This window comes from Canis aureus, chromosome 2, assembly GCF_053574225.1.
Source record: "Canis aureus isolate CA01 chromosome 2, VMU_Caureus_v.1.0, whole genome shotgun sequence".
Lineage (NCBI taxonomy): Eukaryota > Metazoa > Chordata > Mammalia > Carnivora > Canidae > Canis > Canis aureus.
Window position 1 is genome coordinate 74,366,579 of NC_135612.1, and position 13,948 is coordinate 74,380,526.

Here is a 13,948-nt window from a genome sequence, read left to right on the forward strand (position 1 = left end):
AGGATGGCTAAGAGGTGGCTGTTTGCAGGGCTGCAGGTACAGCTTAAACCAGGGCATCCTCACATGTGCACATAAAGCTCCTTGAAGTGAGAGACAGCTGGAAATAAAGGGATAAGAGCAGGAGGAGGGTGGCATGGAAACGTGAGGAGTTTGAGAATTCTAGATGGGAATCTGATTTTCAAAGTCATTATAATATATTCTTTAACAGCTTGTTTCAAAAGTCCTCTTAACTTTTTTAAAAAAGATTTTTATTTAGTTATTTAACAGAGAGATTGAGAGAGAGAGAGAGAGAGAGCATGTGAGCACAAGCAGGGGGAGTGCCAGAGGGAGAGGGAGAAGCAGCAGACTCTTCCCTGAGCAGGGATCCAATGCAGGGTTTGATCCCAGGACCCCGGGATCATGACCTGAGCCGAAGGGACACTTAACTGAGTCACCCAGGTACCCCAAAAGTCCTTTAACTTGAAAGTATTTGGTATGTATAGGAGGTCTAGTTAAATTTTAATTCTAGATAAACAATTCTAGATAAAAAAATGAATATTATCTTAGTATGAGAGTGTGTCCCAAATATTGCACAGGACATATTTACACTAAAAAAGTATCTAATGTTTATAAATAGTTGAAGTTTCACTTGGCATCCTGTGTTTTTATTTGCTAAATCTGACAACCCCAGCAGGAGTCTCCATTTGTATTCTGGCCAGGAGCCTGTGAACATCTGGATGAGTCGAGGGGAGACATAAAATGGACAGAGCCTGGCCCCTGAATCCCTAAGGCAAGAAAGCCTCCTGATGACCAGGCAATCCCATCTTGGACTGTTACAGAACTGAGGATAACTCCTACTGGTTTTGACCCATACATTTTTAGGACTTGTTTATTATAGCACCCGGTAACTATCGTTACTAATCCAAGAAAACATTCTGCATTCCTTACCATGAATACTACAAAAATCTCCAGGCTGGGGGAAAGGAAGCAAAGCTTGCAGGAGCAGTGTGCAGACAGAGGGGAATGCATCCCTCCAGGGACCCAACCCCCTTCCTAGCAACATCAGTCCTTTGGGGCTCTTTTCCAGGAACCTGGAACTCTCCCAGCTGAGACCTGTAACAGACCCCACCAGAGTGGAATCGCTCTACCAGCATGATAACTTCAAGGCACCATGCACGCCTGTCATGTTTTTAATAATAACAACACACACACACACATATAAAACATAAGGATGCATGTAAAAATAAGATGTCATCGACATTATTCATTGCATATACATATATGTATAAAAAGGTAGCTAACATTTGTTGAGAATTTATGTACTAAGCAAGCTGCAACTGGCTTCACATGGATTACCTCATTGAATTCTTTTAATATTCCTACGAGACAGGTTTTATTATTATTCCCATTTCCTGGATAAGGAGATTGAAGTGAGAGGAGTCCAAAATCATGTAGCTATGATTTTGGATATTACTACTATTACTGAGTAATATTTGATCACATAATGTCTGACTCAAAACCCAGCTTTTGGAGGAACAATTTACGCTTCCGTGGAAAACTGCATTTTTTAGAGCATACGTTACCGATTATCTGAGTCTATGGGAGCAATTTCACAACTCTTTAGATTGTAGCTAGCTGATAGCAGTGCAAAATAATTCTTGTCCACAGACATGTGAATAGATTCCGGAGGCAGAGGGGCAACCTCACCTCCTGTGGAAAAACGAGGTTTATGCCCATTTGCACATGCACTGCAAAATTGCACTACTCCATACAAATGTGCGCATTGGCTTTTTCCCTTGAACCACTTGTAACATCTGCTTGGTTCCTTCATTTAATGAAGGGGCTAAACAAATTCTTTAATTCATGTGCATTTTGTATCTGTATATGAGGTATGATTTTGTTTTTTAAAAAATTACCCTTTAACAGTTTAACTGGAAGACTGTCACTGATGACTCCAGGATAACACAAGGAAATAAACACAGATAGTAACTCAGTAATCTGGAGGGAGGGGGATTTCCATCCTGTTTGGTTCTTAGTTGCCTGTTGCATGGCAGATGCCATTTTATCCTGCCTAGGTGGGCATCAAGAATGTCTCAACCCTTTAAAGTCCAAACTTAGAGGATGTGGCCGAGAGAGAGTAAAAAATCACTTCTCTGTTCTAAAGCTCACTTCCAATTTCCTCTTCTCACCGGAGGGCTTGCTTCCCTCCAGCGATGTCACCAAGATGACCCAGAGCCTCTCCCAGAAGGCTCAGAGGGTGCTGGCCTGTGGTTTCTACTGGAAAAATACCCCAGAGTATAGTCAGCCTGACATTCACACAGAAGAGCTGTATATACAGGAATAATAGTTTTAAACTGCTTACAAGAGTGACTATATAAGTACCATGTGAGTATTTGCTAAATAACCCTCCCTCCCACATAGATACTTGAAAAAAAAAAATCTCCAAACTCTGCTGATTTCTGTTATTTCTGTTCTGCTTCTTGAGATCCCAATGGGGGAATGTGAATGGTCAGGGCTGTTAGGAAATTCCCAGGTTTCTGTTTAGGAACAGTCTCAAAAAGAACTTTAACTCCCAGTAAGATGATCCTGCTCTTTGTGCAGGCAATTTAACAAACAGGTGAATAAATCATTACCTAGCCCATAAAACCCCAAAACTTTGCAGTCTGGAAGAAACCTCGATGCTTTGTTTTCACTGGGTGGAAGTGGTGACCTGGCCTGGGGGTAAGGATCACTCTTATTTTGCTGGCCCTCTTCGGGGCTGGGGCGGGGTCATAGCACAGGACAGAGAGGAAATAATATGGAGCATGTGGGAGTCATCAGGCTTTATAATATTTGTGACCCTAGCACAATACTCATGAGGTCCTAAAAATGAGACATTTTAATGGCAGATTTTCTTGTTTCTTTTGTGTGTAAGAAAACACATTGGTGAACATGGTATTTCAAGTGACCATACCTTGCTTTCACTTTCATTGGATAGAATTTCCAGGGCTTCCAGGTGTGACAAACCTTGATACTCATCAAACAGCATCCCATAGTGTGCAGTCCTCTCGGCCGTGAGCTGCTGGGCCAGTCTCTGTTTCTCTTTCTCTTTGGCTTCCCTTAACATCTGCAGAAATACACACAATGTTTGTGCACTAGATCGTGCTCGTAATGAGCGCTTACTCATTTCCTGTGTAAGACGTAGGAGGAGATGAGGGCTGGCTTTGTATTTGTGAAGAGTAGGTTTTAGTCGCTTGGGAATTTCTAACAAAATGATTCTTTCATTGACTCTACCGACAATTTTTACATAATATTCCACTTCAAATTTTACATGTTCATCATGTATGCAACAAAACAAAGCAAAAATTCTCTGCCTGGGAACAGGATTGGAAAGAAGCAAGACAGAAGCTGAGCGAACAATGCTTTCCGCCAAAGTGTTTTCCATGTGTGTGATTTTCTTATCTTCTAAAATACCCAAATTTTCCATAATGAGCAAATTGATGTGCACCGGGAAAGTTTCATCTATTGTGACAGGGTTCATTGCAACTTCTGCACCCAGGACGACCTCAGAGCAGCCACATGCTGGTCTGCTTTGATCTGAGTTAACATTATTTTGAAAATTTTATGTGCGTGGTTATTAACCATCTTTGATGAAAAAAATTAATAAAATATAAACTCATCATGTATTCCTCATCAGGTACTGAGTATAAACAAGAATAGGAGCTTATCAGTTCTTGAGAAGGATGACTGTGAACGGCATCCTCTCCATGCTGATCAAAATTTTTCTCCAGTTTTCTTTTTTGTTGATGACATAAAGAGAACAAAATGAACACGAGTCCCTCAGTCAATCCCAATTTCCTGCCTTTGCTTTCTGTGATTCTAAGCATCTTTTATTTGGTTCCTCATTAAGTTTACTGGGCATTGTGTTTATAGGGTTCTTTAGTATCTAAGGAGAACGCCATAAACACAGTGGCCGCCACAAGTTCACAAGGGAAAGATCAATGGGAGAACAGACTGTGGTTTTTACTGTGGGTCAATAAAACAATCAAGCTCCTTCTCCTTTTGGGTTCCTGAGGCTGGTAGCCAAAAACTCCCTGGACTGCAGAAAGAATTCTCCCCTCTGTCGGTCTTTAAGACTAAATACGCACAAGCTCTGAATTTTAAAGTTTTCAAAACAACCTCGTCAAATTACCACTGGGGTTTTTTAACACTTAGCAATAAAACCCCACTGTTCCCACTGATCTTTCTGGCTCCGCGATGGTGGTAAAAACGAGACAACTGGACACTGAAATCGCTTCCTTTCCCTACGACAACTCCCATCTCTAAACCTGGGCTTTGGGACTGAGGGGAAGGGATGAAGCGAAGGGGGAAGAAAGGTCACTCTGCAGGGATTCTGATGCCCTTGAAAAAGCTGCAGGGAAATTAAGGTTGCCTGGAGAAGAACCGGCTTTCCAGGGGAGATGGGCTGAGCACAGGAGCGGCTCTGGCGTGGGAGTCTTCCCGCCTCTGGGCAGCTCTGCAGACTTGCACCTGTGGGCCCCTCCGGGGGGGGCGGGGACCCTGTGCCACGGGGACAGGACAAGGGGCCAGTTCCGGGAGCTGGTGTAGGAACACCTCGGGTGCCCCTGGTTATGTCATGTGGATGCGGAAAATCCCAGCAGAGCTCCCGAAAGTCAGGGGTGACAGCTTCGTCCCGCCAGGGCTCGGGCTGATGACCCAGGAGGCGCTCTTGCTGCCTCCGTATGTCACACCCCGCGTTCCCTCCATTGGGCAGTCTGGGGGGACCTTCCAGAATCTCCCCGGAATTTGCATTCGCCACGGCTTCCTCCTGCTCAGGTAATAGCCCTGGCCCCGAGGATGCGGGGGGATGCCCGGGGCCTGGATGCTCCACCAGCACCAGGGCGCGCTCCCTGATCCAGTCCCAGGGCAGCGGGGACACTGCGGGGAGCCGTCCTGGCAGATGGGGACCCCTCTGTCAGCGCCTTCAGCTCACGGACTGTCCCAGGGCTCTGCTGGGCCTTCCTGAGGACACGGGCGCCTAGGGCGCTTCCATCTCATCTCCTGCCCTCTGCCCCTCTCTGGGGCCAGGCTAGCATCTTGATCTGAGGGACCCCCCGACCTTCTTACCCCCCACCTCCATTTCCTTTCTTTGCATTTCCCCTAATGAAATCCTCACGCGTTAAGGCCACCTTGGCCTCTACTTCTGGGAGAGCCTGGGCTGGGACACCCTCTCTCCACCTGGTCTCCTTGCCCTGGGCCCTTCCCACACCCAGTCTGTCCTCAACACAGTAACTAGAATGATCCTGTTACAGTCAGAGCTCATCACTCCTCTTTCGGAAATGCTGTAACGTGTTCCCCATTTCATTAACAGCAAAACCCAAAGTCCCTACAAATGCCCTCCAGGATCTGCCATGACCTGTTCTCCATTACCACTCTAGCCTCATCTGTAACAGCTCTCCTCCCGGCTCACTCCTCTCCCACCATGTAGCGTCCTTGTTCCTTGTCCACACTAGACAGTCTTGCCTCAGGGCCTTTGCACAAGCTGTTCTCACGGCATGGAATGTGCATCACTCAGATTTCAGCATGGTCAAGCCCCCGATCTCCTTCAATTATTTGCTCAAATGTTATCTCCATGACATCCTCTCACAATCCAATTTAATACTTAACCTGCCTCCTCACTCCCACATTCCTGCTCTACTTTTTCTTTTTTTTCCCCACAGCACTCAATCATGTTTTAAAATACTAGATAATGTTGATGGTCTGTTTGTCTCTCCTCGCTGTAATGAAAACTCCTTAAGGACAGGGATTTTAATCTATTTTGGCTCCTGATGTATCTCAAGTGTTTGGAACAGTGCCTGGCACGGAGTGGACATTCGAAATGCATCTGTGGAATGAATGAATGAATAAATGAATGAAAACTTACTGTTTGGAAGGAGAATGGAGTCAGTAGTATTGTGGTGATCCAGTTTCAGCAAGGCAGGGGAATTAGAGATGCCATGCTCAAGTGTGCCCCAGAATGTATATCATACTCATTGCACTTTTCCAATGTGTGATGGGAACAAACACTGCAGATGGCTAGTGTGGATTCTCAGGTGACGTATTTACATGAGTGTTGCTACTTAGTTTTTAGCAATAGCCTGATAAAAATTGTGAAAGTGGCCCCAAACCTACAGTTATCTGGGAAGCTGACCACATCCAATTCTCCATTTTACAGGTGTATAGATTGAAACCAAAGAAGAGTACAGTTAGCCAGTCTCTGGACTAGGTCACATTTTTCCCATACAGCTTCTCAACTAGAATCAAATTTATACATATTCACATATACTTATTTATGTATACATATGAATGCTTATATGTTCATACATGTGATATATAATATATCGTATATACGTATATATAAATTTTATGTAAATATAAAGTCTGTGACAAAAAATATTCCTACAAGCTCACCAAATACCCTCTTCCTCCTAGACACATGGCTAAACTATATTTCTCAGCCCGCCTGAGTTGAATTAGGTAGATCATGTGATAAGTTTTGGCCAAAGGAATGAGGGTAAAGTCCTCCATTGTCCCATCTAGCCCTCTCCATCCTACCTTCCCCTCTCTGTGAGAGTAGAAGTAAAAAATTTTAGGATGGAGGAGCCACAGGATAGGAGTTCAGAAAAAAGGCTGCCTAGAGAGTCCCTGAATAGGAACACTCACATCGTAGGAGCAAAAGATAGACTTTTTTTTGGTCTCAGTCACACTGATCCTCGGGGGTTAGTTTTTTTGTTTTGCTTTTGGTTTTTTGCAACATCTACTATTAATGATCTGATTCATATAAATCTGTTTTCTTTTTAAGGATCAGTAGGGTAGTGGTTTAGATGATCCCGCCAAGTTCTGACCTGAGCTATAATATTAGAGTGGTTATGTGAGTGTTTTTCCGGAAGAGACAAGAGGAAACAGTTTAAGACCAAACCCTTTCAGGAACTGCCACTAACATGATGTCAGTGATAGCTCCTTAGTGGCTTCTTGGGACTGAGCCGTGAGAAGATGTGTTTGTCCGGCCTGTAAAATTTACAAAATCCAGGGCCATATCAGCTGCTCTTGATTTTAGGAAGGCAAGGACTGAGGTGTATCTGACCGCTAGGGAGGAAGGGGATGGGTGGTGTGCTTGTACTCTGGAATATGAACAGGGCATGTGCCGTCTATAAAAGTAAGTTCAGTATTAGGGTTTTATACTTAAAAAATAAGAGAAATACTATTTTTAATTTACTTGACTACTATAAGTAAGGAAAACACAGATTAAATCCTTTTCTATTTTTTTAAGTAAGCCCTACATTTGATGTAGGGCTTCAACTCATGACCCCAAGATCAAGAATCGCATGCTCTACTGACTGAGCCAGCCAGGCGCCCCATAGATTCAATTCCTCATATCATATTTCTCAAGGAGGGCTGGAAAACTTTAAAGCTGGACGTGTGAGAACCTCATCCTTGCACATAGTAAGAGGACTATGAATTAAAATTCCAATGAGATACCATTTCCAACTATTATATTGACGTGTAATGACAATAACAATAACAAGCACTCCTGAGTGTTTGCTAAGAGTCAGGTACTATGTGAACTTATTTAATCCTTACCTCAAAGCTATCAGTAGGTATTGATGTTATAACCACTGTATAGATGAACAAACTAGGACACAGAAGGGTTAAGTAACCAGCGCAAGGTCATGTAACTAGAAAGTGGTAGAGTGGGAATACACACAATAGTGTTTTATATATATATGTGTGTGTGTGTGTGTGTGTGTGTGTGTATTTAAGATTTAATTTATTTATTCATGATAGACAGAGAGAGAGAGTCCGAAACATAGGCAGAGGAAGAAGCAGGTCCCCACAAGAAGCCCAATGCAGGACTTGATCTCAGGACCTGGGGATCATGACCTGAGCCAAAGGCAGATGCTCAACCATTTAGCCACCCAGGTGTTCCTACAATAGTGTTATAAACTGAAGGCTTGTGTCTCCCCCGAAGTCTTATGTTGAGATCTAACCGCCATGATGGTATTTGGAGGTGGGGTCTTTGGGAGGGGATTAGGTCGAGAGTGAAGCCCTCATGAATGGGATTAGTGTCCTGATAAAAGAAACCCCCGCAGAGCTCCTTGCCCCTTCTACCATGTGAGGACATAGCAAGAAGACAGCTGTCTATGAACCAGAATGGGCCACCACCAGACACGGAATCGGCCAGTACCTTGATTTTGGGTTTCCCAGCCTCCAGAACTGTGAGAAATCAGTGTTTGTTGCTTGTAAGACACCCAGTCTATAGTACTCTGTTAAAGCAGCCTGGGTGGACTGAGACAAATGGCAAAAACGTAATAATCTTCAAGAAATCATTAAATAAATAAAGCAAGGTACAAAAGAGTGTGGTTAGTATGCTACCGTTTGTCTGAAAAGGTAGATATGTGTGTATCTGTACCTCTATTGCATGAACACACGTACGCATGCCCGTATCTATAGTTTTATGATAATTTCAACAGAATCCATAAGAAGCTCTTAACAGTGTTTATCTCCCATGAGAAACCAAGTGGCTGGGGAAAGAGGTGTATTAGAAACTCAATTTTCATTCTCTACTATCCTATGTTATTTGAATTTAAGTCATGTGCTTTAAAATACCTATTTAAAAAGATGAATAAAATATATTTATTTTACAGACTGAAAGAAAACGTTGCAAAAGTATATAATCCCACCTGTGATAAGGAAACGGTTCTCTCCATGAGTGTCTTGGTCCGCTTAAAGCCTGGGTCACTCTCCGCAAGGACATTCATGGTTTTCTTACCAATAAATTCCAAAGCGTCAAGACCGCCTGTTAAGACACTTTTACCCTGCAGATGAGATAATTGCAGGAGATTAGTTTTTGCCTTTTGCTATTCCACAGCAGTCAGCAACTCCTAAATGGCACCGTCTTCAAATATTAAAATCAATATAAAGTCACAATTTTTTCTTATCAGGGATTTAATATTCACTTAATCCTATTTTCTTTTACTTGGAAAAGCATAAATCATATAATTTCTAGGATATATGATATTATTTAAAAAGGATGCTTAGGAAAAGCCAAAGCAAATTTGGGATTAATTTTGCTGGCTCTGTGTGTATGAGTAGATATGTATCCAAGACAAAAAATTAATAGGTGATCCCATTACTGTTTTTGTTTGAAAAAATGTTAACCCAAGTAACAGAATTATTTGGAGCAGTCTATTAAAATGTCAGATACTCTTGCCAATTACTGAATTCTTTAATCTAGGGCCTCGGAGTGTAAGACCCTTAGGCTGTTTCAGATGGCTCTTGCATACTTTCAGAAAATAGTAATAACCGCCCATAATTAGTATATTCATGAAATAAGACAGGTTGATTTCCATATACCACTGGCTTTGGAAACTGTTCTATCATACAGTTATCCTGTTGCAAATCCTCTTGTCAGTCATTGTTTTTCTTAAAAAAGAAAGATTAAAACAACCAAGGTTTACTCACATAAACTGTTCATATAAATAGAACTGCTTACATTTCTTTGCAACTTCTGTCCAGATACTCCCACTGGACAACTACAATTATAGTATGTGTACATCTGTGTTTTTTCCACCTTACATGAATTGATATACATTATTATATCATTGCCTATATATATTTCTAATCTTCTTAATTAATGCTTCATTAGCAATATTAGACTTCACTGAATATGCTTTAGTAGTCATTTCCATCTCAGACACTTAGCCTTTGTTTTCAGATTTGGGAGCCAATCAATTAGTCACACTATAAAACAGATTTTAACACACACATATTGTAGAAGGACTATGGGATACATCAGCAATTTATATTTTTGCCTAATTTGGTTTATTTTAACATCCTATGAGGGAGTACGCTGGTAAAGCATAAAATGGGAGAAGGAAGGACATAGGGACTTTGATTAAGGGACTTTGGTGGGAGCGTCTGGAGCTTTGGAAAAGGAAGTATCGGAAGGTAGAAGGAAACACAGAAAGGAAATGAGGTACTAAAGACAAACTCAGAGGGCCCTGCCTTGTTGCTCAGGGAGACGATGAATGCATGTCTCACAACCAGGGATAAGGAAGGTGCTCCTCCCCATCCCTGACCATATCCACCCCACACTGTAGACATGTACTCCTGAAACATATTTGCTGCTTTTCATTCACCCTACTTAGTCTAGAGGACCTCAAGTTTCAAGAAGAGCAGGTATTTTCTAATTGTGGGTAAGATACCCTCACATGTGTGTCCACATCCTTCTCTTCTTCCTGCATTGCACTGTACTTGCCTGTTGAGTTGTCTCTGTCTTCCAGAATGTTATGCCGTCTTATTTGTCAACATATGCCCAGCATCTAGCATAGCTCCTGGTACACAGTGACAGCTGACCACTTTTCTTTTTAAATGAATGAATGAATAAGTTGGACATCAACTATATTTCTAGAAAAACTAGTTGGTTGGTCTTACACAGCAGAAAATAAACCTTTTCTTCTTGGCACTGAAGACCAGCTAGTTGTGTCATCTCAGTTGGAGTGACTCCCCCTTTCTGCATTATTCATCAGTGTGCTGTTTTTTTTAAAGATTTATTCATTCATTCATTCATGAGAGATACAGAGAGAGAGGTAGAGACATAGGCAGAGGGAGAAGCAGACTCCATGCTGGGAGCCAGATGCAGGACTTGATCCCAGGACCCCAGGATCACACCCTGAGCTGAAGGCAGATGCTCAACCGCTGAGCCACCCAGGCATCTCTGTTCATCAGTGTTATGTTGCTTCTTCAGGATGCAGGCAAGGGTCTGGGGTGGGGGATAAATTCAGGCTTACCTAAGGTAGGGGGAGAGTAGGAATTGGGAGGTAGGGGTGGGGTAAGAATGTTGGTCTTAGTTATCTGGAAACACTTCAGAAACATCTCAGGATGTTGTTCCCAATTCCCTACCAGCATTTTTTAAAAAAATTTGAATGGCTTTATCATTTTCAAATTGTTAAGAGACACAGACCACCTAGGAAAAACAGCTGTCTCAGCTCTAAGAAAGAGGCCTCCCTACTCCCCGAGCCGGGGGCTGTCCTTGCAGCTGTTGGAAAGGACACCGTCACATCAGACAGAAAACATTCCTTCTAAGCAGCTCTTTGCTTTGAAACATAAAATATTTTTTTTTGCCCTTATTCTTTTAGTGCCAAGGTTACGCCCACTCTGTAGGAGAAAGCAAAACAAAACCCTAATCCAAAGTTATGAGCAAGGCCATCTTCTCTCTGATGTTTCTAGGTCACTGGTAAATACAGATATCAAAAGGAGGCGCTGGGAGACGCAGGGCAAACAGAGAAGCAGCTAACAACTCACTGTGTTTTGAACCACGTTGGTGATGGTTGACAGCACACCCCGAGACCCGGAGGCAGAAGCGGGTGGGCTTTCTGCAGGGCTCTGATCTGCGGCCACATCTGCTGGTAAGGAGAAAAACATCCTCTTAGAGCTCATCCTGCTGGTCTGAACTCAGAAATCTCCCATTTGTGCACATAACACACTACAGCCCAAGCCCAACATGCCCCCAAATAAATGCACCACTCACTCCGAGGGCCTCCACTTCCAGCATCAGATTGGGCCCCTTCGGAAGAGCTGGAGTTTCCGCTATGAATCCGCAGGGTGGCCCCTGCTTTTTCCTTGACTGCTGTCAATCCGTGACCTGTCAGGAAACAAAAATATGGTTCACGAATACTCTAGAAATCTGCACTCTGCCAATTCAATAGCTCATGTTCCAGAGCTGTTGCAGGCTATAGGTGTACACCCCGGTTGTAAGAGTGTGGCGGTGAACAGCGTGGCCTTCTCCTCTTTCCTAAACTCCTCAAAACCCGGGCATGCATTATCCATTCTTGGATTCCTTGCAGGCCCAGCCTGTCACAGACACTCAGTTAATGTTTGTTGAATTGAAATCAGAGGCTCAATACACTCTCTCAAACTGTTGGGTGCTCTTTTGGTGCAGAGGGTGCAAGGTCTGGAGCTGACAGGTCAAAATTAAAAGGCAGATCAATGAGAAGACCCGGAAGGGCACCCACTGGCTCTGACAGTCATCGGAAGCAGTCACAGTGGGGACACGAGCTCTAACTGGTCAGCCAGGATGAGGGACACTGGCTTTACCCCATCTGAGCAGGGCCAGTATACCCATATTCTCCACAGCCCAGCACAGTGGGTGTTTGATAACTATTTGGTAAACACAGAGCTGCCCTCCTCATCCCAGCACCCCCTGCCACTCACACAAGCAACCCCTGGCCTGACAGATAAATACTCTTGTCTGCATTTTATTCTGGAGCAATTCTTTTTTTCTCCTTAGAGTCCCCCATGATGAGCTGTAGCTTTTCTCAAGTTCCCAAACAGAACAGCAAAATTAATAGTCTACTGACAGTGCTAGGTGGCTGTGTGAGTTCTTGAAGGAGAAATAGCCCGGCATGCCATTGTCCCCTTAGCCTGCAGGGAGAAAGGAAAAGATTTCCTCGGGAACCCAGGCAACATCAGGTTGTTAAAACCCAAGACGGCAGCAATATTAATACATGGGGTGGGGGGAACCCCAAGTCATGGCAGGGTTTGAGAGCCAAAGAGAACCACCTACTCTTAGAAAGCACTGCTAAAATGACCAATTATTCATCTCCTAAATAAGAGAAATGGATGAATCCCAAACCTAAATAGTAGTATTTTACCAGTTGTAACTTTATTTATCAGAGTGATCTTAATATAATAAGGGCACTGATATTTACCAAACAGAGGGCTAATTATATCCAGTGGAAATCACCTGTCATTACACACAATCTAGGAAAGAGGGAAATTTAAGAAACAGTATTTACAATGTTTACAACATTAATTTCATAGAGACGTAGGTCTATATTCATGTGTAGCTCATTAGATACAGTTCAAATTATTACTGAGTTACTTGGAAAAAAACATGCCCTGTAACTGCTAAAACTGAGCCTTGAATTCATGTGCCCTACCTTCCAATAAATTCCAAGCATTTCAATGGAAACTTCCTGGAGTTTCAGTAACACACTGAAGTTATAGGATATCATCGCACTTATTTACACACCGAGTCCATACTACTTGCCATATTTTAAAAACACATATATTTTTTAATTAAAAATTTTTTTTGACATTTTTTGTGACATTTATTTTCCAAAAGGAAATAATGTATGTCCAAGCCACAACCCTGATTCTCATTGAGATTTCTGTGGGCTAAAATAAGGGAATAAATGAGTTTGAGAAGGCTGGGAGGTGTCTGCTACACTTTCTTTGTGAAAGCCATGCAGGAAAGATGGTTCCACATCCTTCCTTGAGAACAGGCAGGGTTTAGCAAAGTTCACTGCCGTCATTGTCTCCTCCTTCATCTTCTATATCCTTCTCATGTGAGGGCCACGTCTGATTCATTAACGAGGGAAAACCAGCTTCTCACCATCTCAGAACACAAATGATTAGAGTATGTCTGCATTCACTGCCTCTAGAAGTTACTTTGTTTTTGGAGGGAAATACTACCTCTGTGTTCATATAAATGGGATGTGCCTGTTTATTACACATGATACTATGTTGAAACTCCAGACACACAGACACGCACACACACTCACGGTTTTAGTGAGGCATAACTGAGATTTAAACATTTTTGAAAAAAAGATAAATAAAAATAAAAAAATTTGTACATGTTTAAGTTTGCTCCACTTGGATCTTCTGATGAACAATTCTCTTTTCTGAATTCTTTTGCTAGTTAAAGTACATCTTCACTGCATTCTGCTAGAAAGAGAAAGCTAAAACCTTCACAGAGAAGGTTTAGAGGATACCACACCCTACTTTGAAGAATAACTTCTAAAACTTTACTAAGTGTGACATCTAGTGCCCAGAACAAGGAAGTAATAATATGGAGTCTGTTGCCTTTTGATTGTGATTCATGCTCAGAGATATTGATCAGATTTTACCAATAATAGGAAAAAAACCCAACCAACAAATACAAATAATG

At 42.5% G+C, this 13,948-nt stretch overlaps 1 protein-coding gene across 3 annotated transcripts in view; it reads right to left on the reverse strand.

Moving 5' to 3' along the window:
- Positions 1 to 13,948, reverse strand: part of FAM114A1 (family with sequence similarity 114 member A1) — a 70,328-nt gene that overhangs the window by 24,867 nt on the left and 31,513 nt on the right. For 2 of the 3 annotated variants that reach the window (XM_077879507.1, XM_077879510.1), the window contains exons 4-7: positions 11,528 to 11,641; positions 11,302 to 11,402; positions 8,679 to 8,813; positions 2,933 to 3,085 (exon numbers count right to left, since the gene is read on the reverse strand). In XM_077879507.1, coding sequence (XP_077735633.1) covers positions 2,933 to 3,085; positions 8,679 to 8,813; positions 11,302 to 11,402; positions 11,528 to 11,641 — 503 coding nt within the window. The remainder of the gene's footprint in view (positions 1 to 2,932; positions 3,086 to 8,678; positions 8,814 to 11,301; positions 11,403 to 11,527; positions 11,642 to 13,948) is intronic. The other variant, XM_077879511.1, reaches the window with a different exon arrangement.